Source organism: Scyliorhinus canicula, chromosome 12 (assembly GCF_902713615.1).
Source record: "Scyliorhinus canicula chromosome 12, sScyCan1.1, whole genome shotgun sequence".
Lineage (NCBI taxonomy): Eukaryota > Metazoa > Chordata > Chondrichthyes > Carcharhiniformes > Scyliorhinidae > Scyliorhinus > Scyliorhinus canicula.
Window position 1 is genome coordinate 13648230 of NC_052157.1, and position 25811 is coordinate 13674040.

The 25811-nt window shown below is 48.2% G+C and overlaps 1 protein-coding gene across 2 annotated transcripts in view; it reads left to right on the forward strand.

Moving 5' to 3' along the window:
- Positions 1 to 25811, forward strand: part of st8sia2 (ST8 alpha-N-acetyl-neuraminide alpha-2,8-sialyltransferase 2) — a 51822-nt gene that overhangs the window by 19816 nt on the left and 6195 nt on the right. Inside the window, exons 3-5 of one of the 2 annotated variants that reach the window (XM_038814315.1) lie at positions 1547 to 1681; positions 11976 to 12233; positions 22271 to 22564. In XM_038814315.1, the coding sequence (XP_038670243.1) occupies positions 1547 to 1681; positions 11976 to 12233; positions 22271 to 22564 (687 nt within the window). The remainder of the gene's footprint in view (positions 1 to 1546; positions 1682 to 11975; positions 12234 to 22270; positions 22565 to 25811) is intronic. The other variant, XM_038814316.1, reaches the window with a different exon arrangement.

Consider the following 25811-nt stretch of genomic DNA (forward strand, 5'->3'; position numbering starts at 1 on the left):
AAAACTCAGCAGGTCTGGCAGCATCTGTAGGGAGAGAAAAGAGAGTTAACGTTTCGAGCCAACTTGGTTCTTCTTCAGAACTGAGAGAGAGAGAGAGAGAGGGACAATCTGTTCAATGCCATACTGTAGTTGGAAAAGTTTGCAACAAAAGTACACCAGTGTTTTGTTTATCTTTTATTTCCTGTCTCCCTCCTGTGCTTATCCAGTTTCCCCTTTAGTACATTTATGCCATTCACCTCAATTAGTTCATATGGTAGCTTGTGTTCATTGTGTTCAATGAAGGAGGTTTGGCCTGATTTACTTCACTTACATTCTTTAGATAATTCTTTACATAGCAAGGAAAGCATATGGCATGCTTGCCTTCGTCGGACGGGGTATCGAGTATAAAAGCTCGCAAGATGTTCCAGTTATATAGAACGTTGGTTAGGCCATATTTGGAATATTGTGTCCAATTCTGGTCACCGCACTACCAGAAGGACGTGGAGGGATTGGAGAGAGTACAGAAAAGGTTTACCAGGATGTTGCCTGGTATGGAGGGCATTAGCTATGAGGAGAGATTGAATAAACTGGGATTGTTCTCCTAGAGATACGGGGGCTGACGGGCGACCTGATACAAGTTTATAAAATGATGATGGATGTAGATAAGGTGAACAGTTGGAGGCTTTTTCCCAGGGCGGAAGTGACAGTTACAAGGGGGCACAATCCTGGGGCTGGTTTAGCACAGGGCTAAATCGCTGACTGTTAAAGCAGACCAAGGCAGGCCAGCAGCACGGTTCAATTCCCGTACCAGCCTCCCCGAACAGGCGCCGGAATGTGGCGACTAGGGGCTTTTCACAGTAACTTCATTTGAAGCCTACTTGTGACAATAAGCGATTTTCATTTCATTCATTTTCATTTCAAGGTTAGGGGGGGGATAGGTTCAGTGGAAATGTGCGGGGGAAGTCTTTTACACAGAGGGTGGTGATGGCCTGGAATGCATTGCCAAGTGAGGTGGTTGAGGCAAATACATTAGTGACCTTTAAGACTTATCTGGATAGGCACATGAACAGACGGGGTATAGAAGGATACAGGCTGTTGGTCTAGATAGGACACGTGATCAGCGCAGGCTTAGAGGGCCGAAGGGCCTGTTCCTGTGCTGTATTGTTCTTTGTTCTTTATAACACCTCATTGCACTATTGAAAATTCTCAACCTCTTTCAGACAATATGTTTTGATTTTGAGTGATGTTTGTTATACAGGACAGGAGGGTCCAATTTCCAATCCTCCCCTCTCCTGGGAATCCAGCCCACAAAGCCCCGGGCAGCTCATTCCCAATTATATCTCTTCATTGCTGAATTCTCCACTCTGAAATCTGTGGACCCGGAGGTTTAGAAAGGGCTGGTTCTCTGCGCTGTTTGCCCGCTTCCTTTATTGGGTTAATCCTGAATCAATCCCTACTTCAGCCGCCTGTTAATGAATGGCATATTGGTTTCATGGTGTGCGCGTGCGTTGATTTTCGAAATCAGTCAGTGTGCAGCTCTTTGAAGTCAATGCTTATGATTGTCTAGGGAGGAAATGATCACAAACGCCTCATCCGCAGTGCCCCGGGAGCGGATTGAGAGGAAGGAGAGCATCCAACGACAGGCAAGACTCCTTGAGATACCGGAATGGAAGCTTAATACTACGCTAACTGCGAGGATAAGGTAAAGTTCTGCTGTTCACTACAGATGAATCTTTTGAACTTCCCCAGGCAGCAAATTGAATGGCTGAAATTTAGTTGTGATCTTTATTTCTTTATTTATCCTCCTCTCCGAAAGGGACTGAGGCGCGAACAAGGTTTCAGTTCCATAGCAACTGGTCACCTCCTCCAGTCATTTGCCAAATGGTCGACTTTATCATTGTGGAAAAAAAAGGAAATGAGGTAGACCTTGTATTTATATAATTCCTTTCATGATATCAGGACATCCCAAAGCACTTTATAAAATACCTTTGAAGTGTAATCACTATTGTAATGCAGAAAGTGGATTGGATTAGATTTGTTTGTTGTCATGTGTACCAAAGTACAGTGAAAAGTATTTTTCTGCGATAGCTCAAACAGATCATTTAGTACATGAAAATAAAATAAAATAAAAAGAAAATACATAAAAAGGTAACACAAGATAAATACAGACACCGGCATCGGGTCAAGCATACAGGAGTGTGGTATTAAGCAGGTTAGTCCATAAGAGGTTCATTTAGGACTCTGGTAACAGCGGGGAAGAAGCTGTTTTTGAGTCTGTTCGTGCGTGTTCTCAGACTTTTGTATCTCCTGCCCGATGAAAGAAGTTGGAAGAGTGAGTAAGCCGGGTGGGAGGGTTCTTTGATTATGCTGCCCGCTTTCCCCAAGCAGCGGGAGGTGTAGATATGGCCAATGGATGGGAGGCAGGTTTGTGTGATGGACTGGGCTGTGTTCACGACTCTCTGAAGTTTATTGCGGTCTTGGGCCGAGCAGTTGCCGTACCAGGCTGTGATGAAACCAGATCGGATGCATTCTATGGTGCATCTGTCAAAGTTGGGAAGAGATAGTGTGGACATGCCGAATTTCCTTAGTTTCCTGAGGAAGTAAAGGCTTTCTTGGCGGTAGCATCGACATGGGTGGATCAGGACAGATTTTTGGTGATGTGCATGTCTAGGAATTTGAACTGCTGACCATCTCCACCTTGGCCCCGTTGATGCTGACAGGGGTGTGTACAGTACTTTGCTTCCTGAAATCAATGACCAACTCTTTGGTTTTGCTGGCATTGAGGGATACATCGTTGACACTGCACCACTCCACTAGGTTCTCTAGCTCTCTCCTGTATTCTGGCTCGTCGTTATTCGAGATCCGACCCACTATGGTCATGTCGTCAGCAAACTTGTAGATGGAGTTGGAACCAGATTTTGCCACACAGTCTTGTGTCCACAGGCAGTATAGTAGGGGGTTAAGTACGAAGACTTGTGGGTCCGGTATTGAGGACTATCGTGGAGGAGGTGTTGCTGTTTATTCTGGCAGATGATTTACGCAAAGCAAGATCCCACAAACAGCAATGGGCAATGAGCGGACAATAGTATGGTGCTATAGAAAGAGAAAGTGCTGGAAATACTCAGCAGGTCTGGAGAGGGAAGCAGAGGGTTGAACGTTCCGGCCCTCCTGCAGGTCATACCACCAATGGTGACCCCCCCCCCGGCAAGCCAGCCAGCGAACAATGGAAAACTCCATAGCATTGACGGGAGCAGAAAATCCCGCTGCCGGCTCATGGCAAGCCATCCCTGCCACTGGAACACGTGCCGTGGAGAGGGCGGGGCTTAAAACCCCACCCAGTACTGTTTCCAGTCAAACATCATGAACTCTGTTTCTCTCTCCATAGATGCTGCCTGGCCTGCTGAGCAGTTTCAGCATGTACTGTTTTTATTTCAGATTCCAGGCATCTGCAGTATTTTGCTTTTACTCTGATGATGCTGTCCTGGATAGCATTCCAATGCAGGACAGAGGAGCCGCTCCAAAGGCAAGCCTGCCCTCTTTTGAATGAGCTGTTAAACCGAGGTCCGGCCCGCCCTTTCTGGTGGGTGCAGAGGATCCCATGGCCAGTATTTGCTGAACAGCAGGAGGGAGATAATTCCAGTGAAGCAAGAATTACTTATCCCTCCACCAACATCACTGAAATAGATTCTCCAGTCATTTTCTCAATAATTTTTTTAATATAAATTTTGAGTACCCAATACGTTTTTTTCCAATTAAGTGGCAATTTAGCGTGGTCAATCCACCTCTGTTGCACATCTTTGAGTTGTGGGGGTGAAATCTACGTAGACACGAAGAGAATGTGCAAACTCCACACGGGCAGTGACCAAGGGCCGGGATCGAACTCGGGTCCATGAAGCAGTAGTGCTAACCACTGTGCCACCATGCCGCTCTTTCTCATTATTTTTTAAGGAAGATCACTGTGTGCCACTGGCAGCTGCGTACTTTACTACAGCAGTTACTACACTTCAGAAATTGTTGGTTGTAAAGTGGTTTCTAAAGTCGTACGGCCATGAAAGGCGCTGGGCGCGATTCTCCACCCCCCAACGCGGCCTGGGAGAATCGCGGGAGGGCCCCCTGACATTTTTTACACCCCGCTGGCGCCCCCCACGATTCTCCCCACCCCCCTCGGAAAAATCGCCGCTCGCCTTTTTTCACGGCGAACGGCGATTCTCCGAGCCCGGTGGGCCGAGCGGCCGGCCCTTCACCCCCGTTTCACAATGGCGGCAAACACACCTGATCGCTGCATTCGTGAAACGGGCGCCAGATGCCCGTTTGGGGAATCTAGGGGCCCGATTGGGACGGGAGCACCGCGACTGTGCTCGAGAGGGGCCAGCGTCCAAAACGGACGGACTCTTTCCCCTCCACCGCCCGGCAAGATCAAGCCGCCATGTCTTGCCGGGCGGCTGAGGAGAAAGGCGGCCACCGCGCATGCGCGGGTTCCTGCCGTCTGCACGATGAAGTCACCCGCGCATGCGCGGATGACTTCACATTCTCGGCGTGACAAGGTCGCTGCTGAGAAAGACGGAGGCCCGCTCCTAGCCCCCCGGGTGGGGGTGAATTAGGGGCGGGGAGCGGGCTCCGAGGCCGTCGTGAACCTCGGCCGAGTTCACGGCGGCCTTCACGAAATCGGTCCCCTGCGGAGAATTTCGCCCGCTATAGAAATGCAAATATTTCTTTCTTTTTAATGGACCATCAACTCCACCACCTAAAAAAGATTAGAAATTACCTTTGTCACGATCCCCATGGCGAATCACAAACCAAAATGGAAAAATCTACTGATTGGGAAATGAAGAAGCTACAAACAAGGTTCCACCTTTTGTAGCTTTTAATCGAGCACGAGTCAGAATGAATGCTAATTACATGTCAATTAGCAGGCAAATGGGGCAGCACGGTGGCACAGTGGATTAGCCCTGCAGTCTCACGGCGCCGAGGTCGCAGGTCGATCCCGGCTCTGGGTCACTGTCAGTATGGAGTTTGCACATTCTCTCCGTGTTTGCTTGGGTTTCGCCCCCGCAACCTAAAGATGAGTAGACTAGGTGGATTGGCCATGCTAAATTGCCCCTTAATTGGAAAAAATTAATTGGGTACTCTAAAAAAAAACTTTAAAAAAAAAATTATCAGACAAATGATGCTTCACATAAGTTTTGCTTCGAATAATTGATACAACAAATATGCGTCTTATGCAAATGCAAACCTAAGCATTTGCATCATCACACACCCCCCCCCCCCAACCGGAAAAATGTGTCACGTTGTAGCTGCACAGTTCCATACTATGCTAATCTTTATTCACACAGGCAGGTAGAAGTCCTATTGAGCCTTCACCTTTGCGTTTCACAGGTACAATTATCATCAGCAAGGCGGAGCTCCACAAATCCCTCTCTCCCTGAGGCACAGCAGTCCTGATATGTAGCTTTCCAGAGTTCCTTTTCAGCTGACCAACGAGTAAAACTCCAGTTCACGGCCATTTCTAGGAAAGCGCCTAGCTCTTCAGCATCACTGAACTCTTCATGCAGCTTTCCAGATTTTAGACCTTCATAGCCAGCTCGCACAGTGCCAGCCAGAGCCTCCGTCTCCTTTTCCGCCAAACAGAAAATCTGACCTCTTCCTGAGAGTTGTGCTTCTTCTCCTCACAAAGATACTCTATGTTCCTCTTTCTGCTTTCTCTTTGAGTCTGCATCTGTACCTGAATTGTCTTCACCCTCCAGCTTGTCTGCTTGCAACTCTCCTTTTTCTCTGCAGATCTTTTTTGGGTGGAATTGTACAGCCCCATCACCAGCTGGATTTTCCGGTCCGGTTGATATCAATGGACTTTACAATGGCTTACCCCTCTTTTGGCCCTGACCCCATTGTGGTATGGCTATAAAATTCTGCCCCTTGTGTCTGCCAGCTACAAAGTTTCATTCTTAACTTCTTTCTTGTTGGTACTGCCTTCAGATCAAGACACACGATCACATTGACCAATATTCCTTATTATCCAAGAAAATTACATTTGATCCCGTGACAATTGATGAAAACTTCCAAGCTCTTTTCAAACATTCTTAATCTCCACAAACCTTTTAAAGAAATTCCAAATTTTCCAAATTGCTTCCAGGTCAAAGGTCATCACACTGTTGTACTTCCTGCAATTTGTCAGTTTTTCTGATGATTGAAACTTAAATTTAAAATTATTACCCTTGTGCTAAAGTCCCTCATGGGATGTGGGCGCCGCTGGCTGGGTCAGCATTTGTTGCCCATCCCTGAGGGCATTTAAGAGTCACCCATTGCCGTGGATCTGGAGTCACATGTAGGCCAGACTGGGTAGGGATGACAAATTTCCCTCCCTAAAGGACATTAGTGAACCAGATGGGTTTTTGTGACAATCGACAATGGTTTCATGGCGACCTTTAGACTCTTAACCCCAGATTTTAATCGAATTCAAATTTCACCATCTGCCATGGCAGGATTTGAACCCAGGTCCCAAAAGCAGGATTCTGGATCACTGGGCTAGTCCCGCGACAATGCCACTACGACACCGCCGCCCCTCAGGAGGCTCAATGTAAGCCAACTTGTGACACTAATAAAGATACCCAATTCCTTTTTTCCAATGAAGGGGCAATTTAGCGTGGCCCATCCACACGGACAGTGACCCGGGATCGAACCTGGGACCTCGGCGTTGTGAAGCTGTAGTGCTAACCACTGAGCCACCGTGCTGCCCGGAACTTACCTCTTTCACCAAGACCTGCCCAATTGGTTTTCTGTGGCTCAGTGTCAAATTTTGTCTGATTATACTGCTGTGATGTGCCTTGTATATGACAGTGCATTAACGATGCTACATAAATAAAAGTTGTTGTTGCCCTTTGGGTATAGTCTGCAGGTGTTTTTCTGTGAGTGCATGTTACAGCTCTCGTAGTCATCTTGCAGTGACAGAAGCCCTTAAATCCTTTCCACCCATTGAATTGAACTATGAGTCATCAAGTGCGGAGATTGAGTGTAAAACCGGTCAATGTAGCGACTCCAGGTTCAAATTTTTCATTCCTTTGAGATTTCTGTTAATTGGGCCCGAGCTGTTTTTGCCCTTTAGTGACACGGTGATCTCAATTAATGGTCAAAGGAATTAGAACAGGCACAAAGTGTCAGCATTCACAGATTACTGGCGAGGGTCTGACTGCAGCTTCGCAATATTAATTGTTGCTCCCAACGCACTACGCAAAGGATGAGCCAGTCAAGAATCATTGGCACAGCTGAACCTGGATCCCGACTGGTTCATTCTCTGGGGGGAGCACTTCAGTTGGCAAGGTTGGTGAGAGGAAAACCTGGAGCAAGTGGAGGATGGGTTCAGTATGGCAGAGTTCCACAGAAATCTGAAATAACACAAAATGCATCTTGTGTCAAATTGCCAGAGGTTATGCAGGAAGAAGAGGAACTGAAAGGAAGGTCGGTGGGGGGGTGGGGTTGGGGAGTATAATGTGGCAGGGCTTCAATGTGTACGCAAATGTGAAATGTGCGAAATTGGAGCCATTCATTCGAATGGGGAGTGGAATGGGGTTGTAATGTTGACTGAGCCTTAAGTGCAGCAAGGCTGAACAGAAAGATGATGCAAAAAGAAAATGTTGGTATTTTTTTAATTGGCAGGATTCAAGAGCGTTACATCCAAAGAAACTACCCTGCGACCGCTTTAATTTCCTCTCTTTGGATAATAATTTGGGTGTAGGCATAAAAAGGAAGGCTAATAAAGATCGATAGTTTACCAAATTAGAGGCACGGCAAAGGCAGATAGCAGAATGGTGTAAATAGATTGGCAGAGTAGGCGAATAGTGGGCGGATGCAGGTTATTGTAGTCAAATATAAGAAAATCATTTGTGGAAACAGAATAATGAAGAAAGGACACCGGAACTAGCGAGATTCTCGATGAATGAAGGAACAGAGGTGTTTAGGGATTCATAATCAGGTCTATAAAAGGGGCAGTGTAAGAATAAAGGGCCACACAATAGGGCAAATAGGATTTCTACACTCGGGCATTGATTATAGAAGCAAGAAGATTATGGGCCGGGATCTCCGCATGTTTCTCGCCGGCTCACCATTTGCTGGCGGCGGGATTATGTCTTTTCACTGATTGTCAGTGGGGTGTTCCATTGAAGTCACCCCACGCCACCTAGAAACCCATGGCAAGAGTGTGCTGCCAGCAGGAAAAGTGAATCCCAAAGGCCGGAGCATTCCGGCCTATGTTGTACTTGGGAAATAGATTGATCAGGTGACATCTTTGAAGATTATGCCGGCCGACCTGGATTATTTGGAGATGTTAGTCCATGTGGCGCAATGTGTCAGGCAGGTTCTCAATCTGGAGCCAATTCAGCAACTGGACAACCTTGTTCGAGTCTAGGTTGGATGTGAGAGGTTTGGGGAGCGGCCTGGAAAGAAACTAGCCAGAAAATGTAGAAATGGAACTCTAAAACAAAAGTTATCCAATGTCGCTGCTGACAAAGGTTCCCTGCTTCCTAATGCCCTTCCCAGGAATAGAGATCGGCATGAAATCCAAGAGAAATTGGACAGGCAAGGATGTGGTTTTCAAAAACGAGTCGATGAATTATTTGAATTGTCCTGAGAACTTTGCCCATCAGTGCACGAAAAGATACGAATGAAGTGCCCCCCGACTCTCCGCTGTTTCCTAAGAGGAAGCTTTTTGCTGAAGCAATTAAGAAACGCTCAATAAGGTCACAACACCACTCCAGATGATGAAGGTTCCTTTGGATGAGAAATTGGTGCAGGAGATACTGGAGAAATATCAAACGTTCTTCACAGAACAGGACAAGAATTCAAATGTGTGACCCTGTGTCACCAAGACCATGTCGAGTTCCACAAGGGAGCTCCTGAAGAACAAGGCCAATGAGTTTCGGCAGGCGAACAATTTACTGAGGTGGAAAGAAATGATCTGAATTATACGTTGTGAGGTAAACGCAACTCATTTTTGGAAGAGTACAACAGCAGATTCAATTTGGGCCTGGTTTTTGGCAGCGTCGTTATTGGGGTTGATGTTAGTGGAGCTGCCCTCTTTGCCTCCCCTGCACTGATTCTGGCTACTTTCCTGGCCAGTGCGCTTGAGGGCACCAGTACATTACTTGCTGGTAGTGTGGCGCCTTGTATGGGAGAGCTGCTGGTGGGCTGCTGGGGACAAGGACGGGGATCGGATTATTGATACAGTCAAATGGTCCAGATGAGCACGACCCCCAGGGTTCACAGATGAAGCAACAGTGATAGCGCAGACAGGCAGAGTGCTCCTGATGTAACTGGGCTGTATATTCTAGCCCAAGCCTGTCATCTGGTTGTAAAGAGAAATCCCAATTTGAAATTGCTGCTAGGCTTGCAAAAAAAAAAAGTCGCAAGTTTCTCGCTTTGAAATTAGGGAGCGGCAGGGCGGCACAGTGGTTAGCACTGCTGCCTCTCAGCGCCAAGGACCCAATTCCTGCGGGTGTTCCAGTTTCTTCCCACAGTTCGAAAGGTGTGCAGGTTAGGTGGATTGGCCCTTGGCTAAATTGCCCCTTAGTGTCCAAAAGGAGAAACACGTGGCTATTCAACGCTACTCGTGTTGAATAAGGAGCCTAAAAGGTAACGTGCGGCCAAAGCTACACATAGCCCTGTTATTTAGAATGGGGAGCTCCGCTCGGCGGAACTGGCGGCACTGGATGACTTGGGGAGTCAGCTGGGGGCAATCGAGGCGTTATGGGGTAGACCGTTGGCAGGAGGGGTGGTGGGGGGGGGCGAGTCGGAGCTCGCAGGTCCCAGGGAGAGCACAACTTTTCTTGCATTTGTACTCTGTGGCACGATACTCCGGAAAAAGTTCTAAGTGTGGCAAGCCAGCGGGAATTGCCCCGAGCTTCCCGGCGCTCAGCCCAGCGAGGCCGGCAACTCAATTCAACGTTAATTCGTCCACTTAACGAGGCCTCATGGGCTTCTCGTCGCAAATGAAGGCAAGCCAACTGATTCGCCGAGACCTCACTCACTAGCCCCCGCGAAAAGAGGCTGTTGTTAATTGTATGGAAATGGGGCTTAAGTGGTGATAATAGTTTCTCGCTATGGTGAGATCCTGATTTCGCCTACGGAAGCGGGCTGGTTGCATCGCAAACTGTTCTCTCCCTGGCGCGGATGATGGGCTGGAGAATCGCAGGGGGGGGGCGGCGTGAATCCCGTACCCGCTGGCTGCCGAATTCTCCGGTGCCGTCGATTTGGCGGGGGTGGTAATCGCGCCGCGCCGGTCGCGGCCGCTGGCAGTGGCCCCCCCCGGCGATTCTCCAGCCCGCAATGGGCCGAGTGGCCACCCGTTTTTGGCGGGTCCCACCGGCGTATGTTACGACAGGTACTTACCAGCAGGACCTGGCTCTGCGGGCAGCCTCCGGGGTCCTCGGGGGGGGGGGGGGGGGGGGGGGGGGGGGGGGGCATGGGGGTATCTGGCCCCGGGGGGTGCCCTCATGGTGGCCTGGCCCGCAATCGGCCCACCGATCCGAGGGTGGGCCTATTCCATGGGGACACGCCAGCTGGTGCTGCGATGACCGGTGCGGAGATGAACCTCCCCCGCGCTGGAATATCACCAGCACACGCTAGCGCTCCCGCGCATGCGCCAACTCACCCCCCTGCAATTCTCCAGCCCATCATCCGCGTCAGGCAGCGAACAGTTTGCGATGCAACCAGCCCGCTTCCGTAGGCGACATCAGGATCTCACCATAGCGAGAAACTATTATCACCACTTAAGTCCCATTTCCATACAATTAACAACAGCCTCTTTTCGCGGGGGCTAGTGAGTGAGGTCTCGGTGAATCAGGGCCGGTGGAGGCCCTTCTGCGCCGGTCGGCGCAAACCACTCCGGCGCCGGCCTAGCCCCTGAAGGTGCGGAGGATTCCGCACCTTTAGGGCGGCCCGACGCCGGAGTGGTTCACGCCACTCCTTTGCGCCGGAGTTGCCTGCGCCGCCGGTTTCCGAAGAGTCCCGCCCCTTGTTTTTGGCCTCTCCCGCTATTCACCGGCTTCGTTTCACTTGAGCGAGAGCACAACGAGGCCGGAGAATCGCGCCCTGTGTCATATCTGTTCTGTGATTTCTATGATTTGTACTGTAGGATCTCCATGTCTTCCATTAAAGGGTCCTCTGGTGGATAACAGAAACTGGCAAATAACCCAGAGTCCCTGCACCCAGGATGGAGCTTCTGTTTAAATTACCTAACGGAAATTTCCCAACAAATGGAATGTTCTTGAAAAGGATCCTGACCATTTGAATTCCGCCATCAGAGCCTCAAGCTAAAAATCAAACAGCAACCACACTTCAAAACTGTTTATAGAACAGTACAGCACAGAACAGGCCCTTCGGCCCTCGATGTTGTGCCGAGCTATGATCACCCTACTCAAACCCACGTAACCACCCTATACCCGTAACCCAATAACCCCCCTTAACCTTACTTTATTAGGACACTACGAGCAATTTAGCGTGGCCAATCCACCTAACCCGCACATCTTTGGACTGTGGGAGGAAACCGGAGCACCCGGAGGAAACCCACGCACACACGGGGAGGATGTGCAGACTCCACACAGACAGTGACCCAGCCGGGAATCGATCCTGGGACTCTGGAGCTGTGAAGCATTTATGCTAACCACCATGCTACCGTGCTGCCCAGTTGCCCCAGTTTAGTTGGCTGTAAAATGCTTTGGGATGTCCTGAGGCCATGAGAAGGACTATATCAATGGAAATCTTTCTTCAAGGGGAAAGAGAGAGGAGTGAAACCAATTAGATAGTTATTTCAAAGGGCTAGCACAGCCATGAGGGCTGAATGACCTCCATTTGCGGTGAATGGTTTTATGATGACAGCGCTGCTGCTGGGGTCAGGGCTGCTGCTGGCAGCTGTATTATGGATGGAGCGTAAATCTGAACAGCATCATTAAAACACCTTCATTGTTCCGTCATTTAAAATGTACTTTGTTCTCTTTTCCCTTTCCTAGGAAGGATATACTAAAATTTCTAGATGCAGAGAAGGACATTTCGGTCTTAAAGGGCAGACTGAAAGCGGGAGATATTATTCATTATATATTTGACAGGGACAGGACCCTGAATATATCCCATAGCCTGTACGAGCTGTTACCAAGGACATCGCCAATGAAAAATAAGCATTTCAAACAGTGCGCGATTGTAGGAAATTCTGGGATTCTGCTCAACAGTGGCTGTGGGCAAGAGATTGACACTCACGAATTTGTGATCAGGTAATGCCTGAGACAGGGGTGCATGCGGGGGCAGTGCGGGGACAGTGCGATAAGGAAAATCCTATTACAGCTGTAAAAGAAGGTACTTGGGAATCTTCTGAAGGAAATCTTAGCATGGTTCCATGACGGCGTTCTCACTCTGAGTCACAAACCTGTGGGTTGAAACTCTACTGGTCTGGAGCAGTACTGGGGCAGTGCTGCATTGTATAAAACGCTGCCCCTCAGATACGATTTCAGATTCTGTTGGTGTTTTCTTCATCATTCTTTGGGATGTGGCTGTCACTGGCAAGGCCAGCATTTATTGCCTATTCTAATTACCCATGAGAAGGTGGTGGTGAGCTGCCTTCGTGTTGACGCACACGTCCACAGTGCCGTTAGGTAGGGAGTTCAGCTTAATTCAGGTGGGTCTGAATGATCCTGTAGCACTATTTATGAACTAATATCCTGTGCTGACCGACGTTCCCCCTTCATTTGACATTAAAACCTATTCCATTTGCAGTTTGTGCAATCTGGGGCACCCTTTCAGGCAGCGAGTTCCAGACTCCCATCAACCTCTGGGTGAAAATGTTTCTCCTCAACTTCCCTCTTAACCTTTTGCCTCCTACCTTAAATCAATGCCCTCTTGGTATTGACCCCTCTACCAATGGAAAGCATGCCTTCCTACCCACTGTATCTATGCCTCTCATAATCTTAGTCACCTCTGTCAGGTCCTCACCCAACGTTCGCTGCTCCAAGGAAAACAGCCCTAACCGATCCAATCTCTGCTCATAGCTCAGACCCTCCAACCCAGGCAGCATCCTGGTAAATCTTCTCTGCACCCTCTCCAGTGCAATCACACCCTTCCTATAATGTGGTGACCAGAACTGTACACAGAACTCTAGCTGTGGCCTAACCAGTATTCTCAGCCTCGGCTAATAAAGGCATGTTTCTCTTATGCCTCCTTAGCCACCTTATCTGCCTATCTTGCCACCTTCAGGGATCTGTGGATGTGCACTCTGTTCCATTTCCAGGAGGCCAAACTGGTTAATTTTAAGCTCAAAATAATTGCAGCACGCAAAACAAACGTCCCAGCACAGGACTATCGGGAACTCATACTCGATGAAGCCCACGGAGAGATCAATCAGTGATCCCCCCCCCCCCCCCCCCCCCCCCCCCCCCCCCGCTGGTCCTCATGAGGGTTATCACATCCTTTCCCCCTCAAGTCCAAATCATCTCCCCCACTCCCGTGGCGATGACGCCTCTTTCGTCACTTGGCACAAGGCCTCGGGCCAGTGGCAGTTGGAGCCGGATTGAACGACGTGAGGTGGATTGGGGACTGGGGATCGTCGCTTCCTTGCTGAGCACCGAAGGGCCACAGACGGAGGCTCATCTTTGGTGCTGACCTCCTTGCGGAGGAGTCTCCATTTTGGACTCCGAATCTTCATCGTCAGGGGGAACGACTCTCAAGTGCCCCATAGGCTGAGTCCCCTGCTAGAGGTGGTCGTGACGAGCATCAAGGACACCATCTCTGCTGACAATGTGGGGTGGGTTCCCTGCTTTTCAGGTGGTCCAGCTGTTGTTTCACGGCCTTCGCTTGGACTTTGACTTTGTAAGAAACTGGACCAGTCTTTTTCTGCATAATTCCTGGGATCCATTAAAAGCCATCTCCAAAGTTCCGCACATAGGCAACATCTCCTATTCCGAAGGTCCTTTCGGTTCTTCTAGTGTCATAGCTACTTATTTGGGTCTCCTGCTTTAACTCCACCTTCCCCCGAAATCGGGGAACAGCAGCTGAGCCTGGTGTGCAGTCATTGTCCCATTAACAATTCCGCTGGTGCGACTCCCGTCTTCGTGTACAGTGTGCTTCTATAATTAAAGAGGGACCCGGCCAATTTTGTGTCCAAGGAATCAGCAGGCTGTTTCTTCATTCCGGTTTTGAATGCCTGAACTGCCCGTTCGGCCAGACCATTAGACAGTGGATGATACGGCACCGTTCTGATGTGTTCAACATCATCATAGGGGCTGTTTAGCACAGGGCTAAATCGCTGGCTTTGAAAGCAGACCAAGCAGGCCAGCAGCACGGTTTGATTCCCGTAACAGCCTCCCCGAACAGGCGCTGGAATGTGGCGACTAGGGGCTTTTCACAGTAACTTCATTGAAGCCTACTCATGACAATAAGCGATTTTCATTTCATTTTCATTTCATTTCATTTTCATGAATGCCTGAAATTCTCCACTGGCAAAGGAGGTGACATTAACAGATACGAGTACCTCTGGTATGCCGTGCTTTGCTGGAGTTTTTCTATTGCTGCATGAGAAGTTGTGGAGGATATACAATGTATTTCTAACCATTTTGAGTGGGCATTGACCATAATAATCGTGATAACCTGTGATTATCCCTCTCCCTGGATCTGTAATGATTTGATTACCTGCAAATGCCTGCATTCCAAGCATTGTCCAGCATCTCTGACTTTGTCTATATAAATGTTTCTGGAACATACCTCGCCATTCACCTGAGGAAGGAGCTGCGCTCCGAAAGCTAGTGTTTGAATCAAACCTGTTGGACTTTAACCTGGTGTTGTAAGACTTCTTACTGTGCTCACCCCAGTCCAACGCCGGCATCTCCACATCATGACCATAATAATCAACATCGATTCCAAGAACGGGTCAGCAAAGTTCTTGTACATCCATGGTCTTCCCGGCCATTACCATGGGTATAAAGGGGCAGAAGGTGGTAACTTCTGGTTGTCCAAGCAGGTGGTGCACTACTTCACCAGATTCTCAATGTCTGTACTGAGCCCGGGGCACATGACCTAGCTCCTTGTGAACATTTTCATCTTGGATACCCTGCGGTGTCCCTTGTGTAATTCCGTCAGAGTGGGTGCTGATTTGATCAGAGGGCGACTACCTGGGCGCCTCACAGGTTGGTGCCACCTTCTACACTCAGTTCTAGTGGAAGGGCTTCACGTCATCTGTGGGGTGTCCTCGGATTGCGCCACTGAGGATCAAATGGCACACTCTTGTCAATGTGTTTTTTTAAATAGAATTTAAAGTGCAGAAGGAGGCCATAAGGCCCATCGGGTCTGCACCGGCCCATGGAAAGAGCACCCTCCACCCTATCCCTGTAATGCACTATCCCCACCCAAATGCTACAGTCTGCCCTGTAGTATTCTCCACTTTTGTTCCTTTTTCAGAATTCTCCTTATGAACATCCACAAGCCCCACGGCTTTCTTTTTCTTTTTTTTTATAAATTTAGAGTACCCAATTATTTTTATTTTTTTATTTTCCAATTAAGGGGCAATTTAGCGTGGCCAATCCACCTAACCTGCACATCTTTGGGTTGTGGGGGCGAAACCCACGCAGACACGGGGAGAACGTGCAAACTCCACACAGACAGTGACCCAGGGCCGGGATTCGAACCCGGGTCCTCAGCGCCGTAGGCAGCAATGCTAACCACTGTGCCACCGTGCTGCCCTGCTTTCTTTCTCTTTATAGGTTCTCCTGAGTCCACACTTGAATCTGCTTCACGGATACTGCCAAAGTATCCAGGAAGTTCAAGGCCATGATGACTTCCTCCAGTGTTGGCAGATGGGCCAAGCTTGTGGGCAGTGGGAGGTGACTCTGGGCATCCGCATTGGGAATGTGTGTTCCTGGGTGGTAATCTAGAGAGTATTCATTGGCCACTAACAACAATGCCCAACGTTGGACCTGAGCCGAGGCGATGGGGGGACTGATTTTATCCTCTTCAAAAAGGTCCAGCAGAGGTTTATGGCCGGTTACGATTGTGAAATGTCTACCGTTTACAAATGGGTGGAATTTCTTCACCCCAAAAAGAACCTCCAAATCCTTCCTTTTCGATCTGAGAATAGGGGCTTTCTGAGTCCCCCAAGGTTCTGGGTGCATATGTTAGAGGTCCCTTTGCCATCCTCCCATATGGAGAGGAGCCACATGCTAACACAACTGAATTCCATTTGCCACTGTTCTGCCCACCTGACCAATCCATTGATAGCCTCCTGCAGTCTGCAACTAAGCAGCTCCTCACTATTTACCACCCCACCAATTTTCATGTCATCCACAAACTTCTTGATCCTACTCCCTACATTTAAGTCCAAATTGTTAATGCACGCCATAAATAGCAAGGATCTCAGCACTGAGCCGTGTCGAACCCCACTGGAAACAGACTTCCAGTCATAGAAACATCCCTCTACCGTCAGCCTCTGCTTCCTGCCTCTCAGTCAGTTTTGGATGCAATGTGCCACTTTGCCTTGGATCCCATGGGCCCTTACTTTATTGACCAGTCTGCCATGAGGGACCTTATCAAAAGCCTTGGTAAAGTCCGCATAGACCATATCAAATTCATTATCCTCATCAACAATCCTGGCTACCTCCTCAGAAAATGTGATTAAATTTAAACACGACCTTCTCTTAACAAATCCATGCTGACTAACCCTGATTAATCCAAGTGCAAATATATTCTGTCCCTCAGAATTCTTTCTCGTAGTTTCCCCACCACCAAGGTTAGACAGACTGGATAATTTCCTGGTCTTTCCCTACCTCCCTTTTTAATAATGGGACAATGTTAGCTGTCCTCCAGCACCTCATCTGTGGCCAGGGAGGTTTTGAAAATTACTGCCAGTGCCTCTGATATCTCCTCCCGTGCCTCCCTCAACAACCTGGGATACATGTCATCTGGGCCAGTGAATGTATCCATTTTCAAGGCTGTTAAACCTGCTGGTACCTCTTCCCTCTCTCTGTTCATTTCTCCTATTATTTCACAATCGTCACGTGAATCTTCCTCTTCTATTGTGAAGACCAATGCAAAGTATTCATTGAGGACTGTACCCATGTCTTCTGGATCCACACACCAATTACCGTTTTGGTCCCTAATTTTCCCTACTCATTCCTTAGTTATTCCCTTCTTTTTTTAATATTTAAAGTGCCCAATTCTTTTTTTCTAATTAAGGGGCAATTTAGCGCGGCCAATCCACCTAGCCTGCACATTTTTGTGTTGTGGGGGTGAGACCCTTCTCCGTGCCAGCCCCCGGGGCAATATGGCGGAGCCCGACAGGGTCCCGGCGTGGAGGAAAGAAGGCCCCCCATGGAACCAGCCCACCCGCAGATTGGTAGGCCCCGATCGTGGTCCAGGCCACTGTGGGGTCCCCCACGGGGTCGGATCCCCCCGCCCCCCCAGGACCGCCCCTGCACATTTACCTGCCAGGTCCCGCCGTGCGTGAGGTGAGTAATTCACGCCGGCGGGATTGGACAAAACTTTACGGCCATTCGGCCTATCGGGGCGTGCAGAATCTCCGGGGGGGGGCGCTGTCAAAGGCCCCCGACCGGCGTGGTGGGAATACCGTCGGCCCCCAAAAAACGGCGCCGGAGAATAGGGCAGTCAGCGTCGGGATGGCGGGATTCGCACCTCCCCCCGGGGATTCTCTGACCCGGCGCAGGGTAAGAGAATCCCGGCCCTCATGTTCTTAAATCTTAGCACAGTGGGCTAAACAGCTGGCTTGTAATGCAGAACAATGCCAGCAGTGCCGGTTCAATTCCCGTACCTGCCTCCCTGAATAGGTGCCGGAATGTGGCGACTAGGGGCTTTTCACAGTAACTTCATTGAAGCCTACTTGTGGCAATAAGCGATTATTATTATTATTATTATTAAGTCTAGAAGAGAGCGAGCTGCTGGGTTTTGACAGCGTTGGATTAAATTCCATCATGCGATTTAATTGAATTAGCTACTAATCACACAGAAATTGTTCTCATGAATCTGTGGGAATTCAAATCTTCACCCGCGCATCCTGTATTTACCTTCAAATTTTTCAATATTCATTTTTTAAAAATAAATTTAGAGTGCCTAATTCTTATTTTTCCAATTAAGGGGAAATTTAGTGTGACCAATTCACCTACCCTGCATATATTTTTGGTTTTGGGGGGTGAGACCCGCACAGACACGAGGAGAATGTGCAAAATCCACATGGACAGTGACCCGGGGCCGGGATCGAACCTGGGTCCTCAGCGCCGTGAGCCAGCAGTGCTAGCCACTGTGCCACCGTGCCGCCCGTAAAAATTCATTTTTTAGGGGACGTGGGCTTCGCTGGCAAGCCAACATTTGTTGCCCATCCCTAATTGCTCTTGAAAAGGTGATGGTGAACTGCCTTTGTGAACCACTGCAGTCCATGTGGTGTAGATACATCCATTGTGCTGTTAGGGAGGGAATTCTAGGATTTTGACCCAGCAACAGTGAGGGAACGGTGATATATTTCCAAGTCAGGATATTTCCATTCACCCTTTATACCTCTTTCCTGCACCTTAATTTCTGTTTGCAGTCAACTAAACTCATTAACACCTTTTTATGAAAGTAGCTGGCAGACCTCTTGACTCCTGCCTGTTGTTCTTGATCTTCCCCATTTCCCCATCTTAGATGTCAAGGGATACAGTTTGTGTTTGGACCGTGCCAGTTCTTTTGGGGGGTTCCATCAAAACATTCACCTGTCGCCCCAGATGCTGACTGACTTGTGTATCTCCAACATCCGGAGACAGACAGGGGGAGGCAGTGTATTGGTATAGCCGCTGGACTGGTAATCCCGAGACCCAGGGTAATGCTATGGCAAACCAGGTTTGAATCCCACCATGGCAGATGGTGATAGTTGAATTCGATAAAAATCTGCCATTAAAAAGTCTGAAGGTGACCATTGTTGATTGTCATAAAACCCCATCTGGTTCCCTAATATCCTTAAAGGAAGGAAATTTGTCATCCTTACCTGGTCTGGCCGGTATGTGACTCCAGACCCAGACCCTGACTCCAGACTAGGGGCTGGTTTAGCTCACAAGGCTAAATCGCTGGCTTATAAAGCAGACCAAGCAGGCCAGCAGCACGGTTCAATTCCCGTACCAGCCTCCCCGGACAGGCGCCGGAATGTGGCGACTAGGGGCTTTTCACAGTAACTTCGTTGAAGCCTACTCGTGACAATAAGCGATTTTCATTTTTCATTTCAGACCCACAGTAGTGTGGTTGACTCTTTAATGCCCTCCAGGATGGACAATAAATTCTGGACCAGCCAGCGATGCCTACATCCCATGAACATTAAAAAAAAACACACATACATTTTGCTTTCTTTCTCCCTCTTTTTTCTTTTCTCTCTCACGCTTTCTCTTTTTCTGACATGATTGAATGGAAATTGAAGGTTGGATCGGCCATGATTTCATAGGGTGGTAGAACTAGGGATGGTGTAACCCTTCATAATCTAGGTGGTCGCCGAGAGCAGCAAATGTGGGGGGGGTCACAAAAAACTGAATGAACTATTTATGAAACTACACGACTGAACAATCAGGCTTCAGCATTAGGAAAGAAAGGTCTAAATCTATTGAAATACGTCCACATATACTGACACAGGTATAGACTTCCATGTATTTACATCACAGCCGTTCCCAGAATTGAATATTGCATTCCTCATTCTAATTATGCCACAGTTTTGCAAATTTGTAAATGTACATGATTTTTCCAAAAATAAATCAAAGAATCTAGCCCACTCTTGTTGATTGGGTAAATTGCACATAAAGGTATCTAGTAACTGTGGCAGGGACACATAGTAATTAGATCACGTGAACAATATCACATGTTGTAATATGCAGTTCTTCAAGTACATATCCTGTGAAAAATCAGAATGTTCAATCAGTATCATTATTCTCCTTTTTTATGAAAAATAAATCTGTAATTAAATGCGGAATTTTTATCCATAACTAATGCACATTGTTTGTAAGTTAATGGTGGGGATGGGGGAACAGCGCGTGGCTGAAGGTTCGCCGAACACACCTAATTTTCTTGCTCTGGCCCTGTGCACAGCAGGCTTGAGGGACTCTGTTTTCAAAGTGCAATCATTTCCAGTTGACCGCTATCCTCGGGAAGGTCTCTGTGTAAAAACCTGAATTGTTTTTATTTACACCCTATGTGAGAGAAGCAGAACTCCGATTGACTCTGTGCTTTGTTTTTCCCTCAACCCTGCAGAGGATTGCCGGCTCAGCATCTTTCTCTTCCGGCTTCTTTGGGAATTCTTACGTTTCCTGCCATAAAAAAGGGAAAATATTCTGCAGCACGCAAAAACATTACAGTTGCCAACTTTGTTGGATGTATTCCTGGAGGTTTCATCACATGATCTCTCACTTCTTTTTTAAATTTAGAGTACCCAATTCATTTTTTTAACAATTAAGGGGCAATTTAGCGTGGCCAATCCACCTAGCCTGCACATCTTTGGGTTGTGGGGGGGGGAGGGGGGGAAACCCATGCAAACACGGGGGGAATGTGCAAACTCCACACGGACAGTGACCCAGAGCCGGGATCGAACATGGGACATCGGCGCTGTGAGGCAGCAGTGCTAACCACTGCGCCACCGTGCTGCCTAATGATCTCCCACTTCTAGCAATACCAACCCACCCTCCTCTCACCTAGACTCCCTCCATTGGTTATCCAACACATGTATCTCCACACTGCCACAACCCGCTCGTCAATGCGGGTGTGACCAAACACTTTGTTAACAGATTGGACTAATTTTGTCTTTCAAGGGCAGGACGGTGGGTTAGCCCTGCTGCCTCACAGCGCTGAGGTCCCAGGTTCGATCCCGGCTCTGGGTCACTATCCGTGTGGAGTTTGCACATTCTCCCTGTGTTTGCATGGGTTTCACCCCCACAACCCAAAGATGCGCAGGGTAGGTGGATTGGCCTCGCTAAATTGCCCCTTAATTGGAAAAAATGAATTGGGTACTCTAAATTTAAAATAAATAAATGAATAAATGTTGTCCTTTAATCAGCCATTTCCCCCCCTCACCAATCTATGCTATTTTCTTGAACTAGTAAGTGAAGACATTGAAAGAAAATGAAGCAAAGATGTTTTTCAATGATCCGGTAATTTTACTCCTGGGTTGCTTGAAGATTAATCTTAAATTCCTGGTGACTCCATGCCCATCCTGGAAGATAGGTATCTGTGGATGACAAGGACTGTCCTGATCTCTTGACCTGATGTCCCTCCCCCACCCACACCATTTGCAGCCATTTAAGTTGCTATGAGTTGACGGCAACCTCTGTCGTCATGTTTATTGTCAATAAAAATAAAGATGATGATATTGGAAATAAGTAAGGGCATCGCAGTCCCAGATGGCCAGAGGCTGCTTTCTCCTTTGAGGGGGGGAGATCTGACTGGTGGTGATTTAGCCTGAGTGGAGTCACCACACATCAGACGAGGCTGAGAAGGCGGGGCCTTCATGAATAACCTCAGCCGGTACGGGAATTGACCCCGCACTGCTGGCATTGCTCTCCATCATAAACCACCTGACCAGCCAACTGAGCCAAACCGACCCCCAAGTGTATTGGAAATTCACAGTAACTGTTCAGCATCTCGAAAGAGAGTGGACAGGCTAAGGATGTGGGTGGAGAAGTGAACTGAGGCTGTTTCCAGGTGCGAGGGGAGCAGGGGGTGTGGGGCAACAGTCAAGAGTCGTGACTTCTGTCACTTTTCGTAAGAAGGCTCTTGGCTTTAAACAGCTGGGGAAGTGGTTTTGTAAAAGGAAGGAAGGAGGAAGAAAGTTGAAAGTGCGAATGATATTGAAGTGACCTCGCAAAGCAATTCCAAACTAACAACGAGAAAAATGACCAGTTAATATTTGGTGGCAGTGATCGAGAAAGTTTAGCCGGGGTACCCAGAAGAGCATTGAGTTTCTTCCTCAAACAGTAACATGTAAATACTTGCTGAATGAGGTGAAAGGGACATTTATTTGCAGTAACAGCAATGGTGGTCAGAAGCACTCCATCGGTAGTGCAATGAAGCATTCGCCTAGATTAGGTGCTTGAATCCTGACATGGAGCTTGAACCTTCAGTATTACCAACTAAGGCAAGCTGACACTATAGATTGTACATGTTTTGGGGGGGAGAAGGGGATAGATGGGGCGAAGAATATTCTTCACTACATTCTGACTTGTGTTCTTCGGTTCCAGCGCAATGCCGGGCTAGATCATATGCTACTGTGGAAATAATGAATGATTAATTTGCAACTTAATTTCCTTTTAAGATGTAATCTCGCCCCAGTAGAAGAGTATGCACAAGACGTTGGTCTGAAGACCGATTTAGTGACAATGAACCCTTCGGTGGTGCAGCGGGCCTTCGAAGATTTGAAGAACGACACGTGGAAAGAGAAACTGCTTCACCGACTAAAAATGTTGGACGGCGGAATTCTCTGGATTCCCGCATTCATGGCCAAAGGGGGAGAAGAGCGAGTAGAATGGGTAAACAGGCTCATCATAGAGCACAAAATCCACGTGCAGACGGCCTACCCATCGCTGAGGTTCCTGCACGCTGTACGGGGGTGAGTTCCAGCTCCGATCACAAGGAGCCCACTTGCGTCTTGTGACATGACTGCTTGCCTGAATTTTCCACTGTGGAATCGCTGCCGCCCGTGGGGGGGGGGGGGGGGAACGCTATCTGCTCAGACAGACTTGCCTGTGTTCTGTCTCACGCGCCGTGTTCTTGGCAACAAGCTGGAACTTGCCGCCTGTTAATTAGGTCACAGTCTCGGAGGGAGATAATGAGATTAAAGCAAAGGTGTTAAAAATTGAGGCGCTTGAAATATTTGTGCTCCAGTGATTTGGCATGAATTGCTCATTGTCCATTCATGGAGAATCTGGTATCAGAGTAAAAAACAAATGCTCTCAATCATCGACCTGCTGTGGCAGCGGCAGAGATTGTTCTGTCACATTTCTATAGCTTGGTGACTCAGTGGATGAAACATTCCAAAGAGGCAAAATTTGAGTTCCGCTAGGTATTTGCTTTTACGTCAATTGACCACAAATCTCCTTCATTAAAGTTCATCCAAATCTGTGGAACATAAGTGAGAGATCCCTTCTGACAAATATGATCCCACGTTACACCTCATAAGCCACACTCTGACATTACAGGTAAAAAATCAAGGCTGCCGCCCCAGTGTAGTCCTGAGGGAGTGCCGCACTCTCAAAGGTGCCAGCTTTCAGATGTGACATTAAAGCATCTGCCCTCAGGCGCACATTAAAAAACTCCAATGTGCTATTTCGAAGAAGAGCAGCTAAGTTCTCCTTGGTTAAAAGCAAATTATTGCGCACGCTGGAACCTGAAACAAAACAGAAAATGCTGGGTAATCTCAGCAGGTCTGACAGAATCTGCGGAGATTTGATTTGATTTGATTTATTGGGACATGTACCGAAGTACAGTGAAAAGTATATTTCTGCAGCCAAGGGAACGTACACAGTAGACAAAAAAAGAATAATCGACAGAGTACATTGACGAATGGTACATCGACAAACAGTGATTGGTTACAGTGAGGACAAGGGCCAAACAAAGCAAATATCTGCAACAGCAGTATAGGACATCGTGAATAGTGGCCGCAATTCTCTGGAGCCGGCGCCAGCGCCAAAGCGGGGGGGGTACTTTACACTGGCGCTGGTTCCGAGACCCGATTCTCAGGTCCTGGGGGGGCCGGCACGGCGCTGCCTGTCCCGTGGTCGACCCTGCGCCATGGGGTTGATGTATGTGCAGTTGGGCCGGCGCCAACTAGCGCATGCGCACTGGTCCGCAGCCAGGGAGGTCGGCTCGCTGATCGGTGGGCCCCGATCATGGGCCAGGCCACTACGGAGGCCCTCCCCGGGGTTGGGACCCCCCCCAGGCCGCCCCCGGACCCTTCAACCCCGAGGTCCTGCTGGCCCAGAGCATGTTAGAACGGCGGCGGCGGGACTCGGATTTTTTCGGACAGCCGCTCGGCCCATCCGGGCCAGAAAATCGCGGCACCGCTGGAGGATCGTCGCTACGGCCGTTTGCGGTGATTCTCCGTGCAGCCTGGCGCCATGCGCGCCCGCCCGGTTTTTCATGGGTGGGAGAATAGCGTTGGGGAGGCGTGGCACAATTTGCGTGGACCCCCGCTGATTCTCTGGCCTGGCGGGGGGGTCGGAGAATTGCGCCCAGTGTTCTTACAGGGAACAGATCAGTCAGAGAGAGTCGTTGAGGAGTCTAGTAGCTGTGGGGAAGAAGCTGTTCCTATGTCCGGACGTGCGGGTCTTCAAACCTCTGTATCTTCTGCCTGATGGAAGGTCTAGAGGAAGACAAAGCCTAGGGTGGGGGGGGGGGGTGCTCGGATAATGCTGTCTGCCTACCTGAGGCAGAGGGAGGTGTAAACATAATCAATTTGCGGGTGGCAAGCTTGTGCGGTGCATTGAGCTGAGTTCACCACACAGTCAGGATGAGTCTTTGTCAAAGCTTTGACTCTTCAGTTATGAAGATAGATTGGGGAAGTTGGTGGCACGGTGGCACAGTGGTTAGCACTGCTGACTCACAGCGCCAGGGACCCGGGTTCAATTCCGACCTTGGTGACTGTCTATGTGGAGTTTGCATGTTCTCCCTGTGCCTGCATGGGTTTTTGGGGAGGCTTTCATCTGATTGCCATTTGTAGCCTCCGTAGGGTCACATTCCTACTATGTCTATGATGTTGCCAACAGTTTGGTGACTGAGGGAGCCACTCCTGCTGGTCACTAATATCTGGAGCAACACAGTTACCAAATAACACACAGGGGAAGCTCGCCTGTGCCAATCCTTGAAAGAAATGCATTTGCTAACAACTGAACATCTTTCCTCAGTTTCCAAGCACCGTGAATAAATATTTGGATGTTTGGCTGGTTATCAGTAATAAGGACGTTGCTGTAATGAGTCACTCTGTCACCGTGCCTTCCCTGTATGGTATTTTAATTGGCAGATTACGTGTAATATGCAGAAGGTAAATCATTAAAAAAACCAGCCACTTCTCCAGTTTCAAGTCATATTAAAGCCTCAGCACATAATTAGACTTGGTAACGAGGCAGATAAATTTGGCTTTGTAACAATTTGATCTGAGGAAAGGCCACAAAACCCTTAGCTAATTGGGGGGAACATACCAATATTTGTGATAGCTAACATTATATTGTTGTTGATCCTCAACAAAATGAATTGCTAAATGCTAGCAGGAATTTATTTTGTTTAAATTTTTTTCAAATTTGCTTATGCATCTAAAGGAAAATTCTAGAAGAGCCGGGAGTGCTGAAGGCTCATCAATAATAAAAGAGTTGTTAATTGCAATCCAATTATTCAATGATTGTGATGGCTTTTGGACACCTATCCTAAATACACTCGGGTTAATTTTACACACTTTTACTTTTCACGATTAGTAGACATTTAAGTTTTCAAAAAATGAAAATCAAAGCAACCGCTGATTCCCGAAAGCTACTGGAACGATTACACTCCCATATCCCATCAGCAGAGTCAGTTGACAGAGATGCTGTATTTTATTCAACATCCTACATTTCCCAGTGCAATCCTGCCTCTGACCCTCCGAGTTCATACTGCCACTCTACCCCGTCTCTATTCCAGTTCAACCTGTAACTCTCCTTCTTACCACTATTTTGTCCTCCTCACCAATTTGAGTTCACGTTTCTGATCCTTGTGTTCAAATTGTTCAATTTCGTACGAAGAGATTGAAGAGTTTAGGCCCGTACTCTCAAGCGTTTAGAAGAATGAGGGGAGATCAAATTGAGGTATACAAGATGATAAAAGGCATG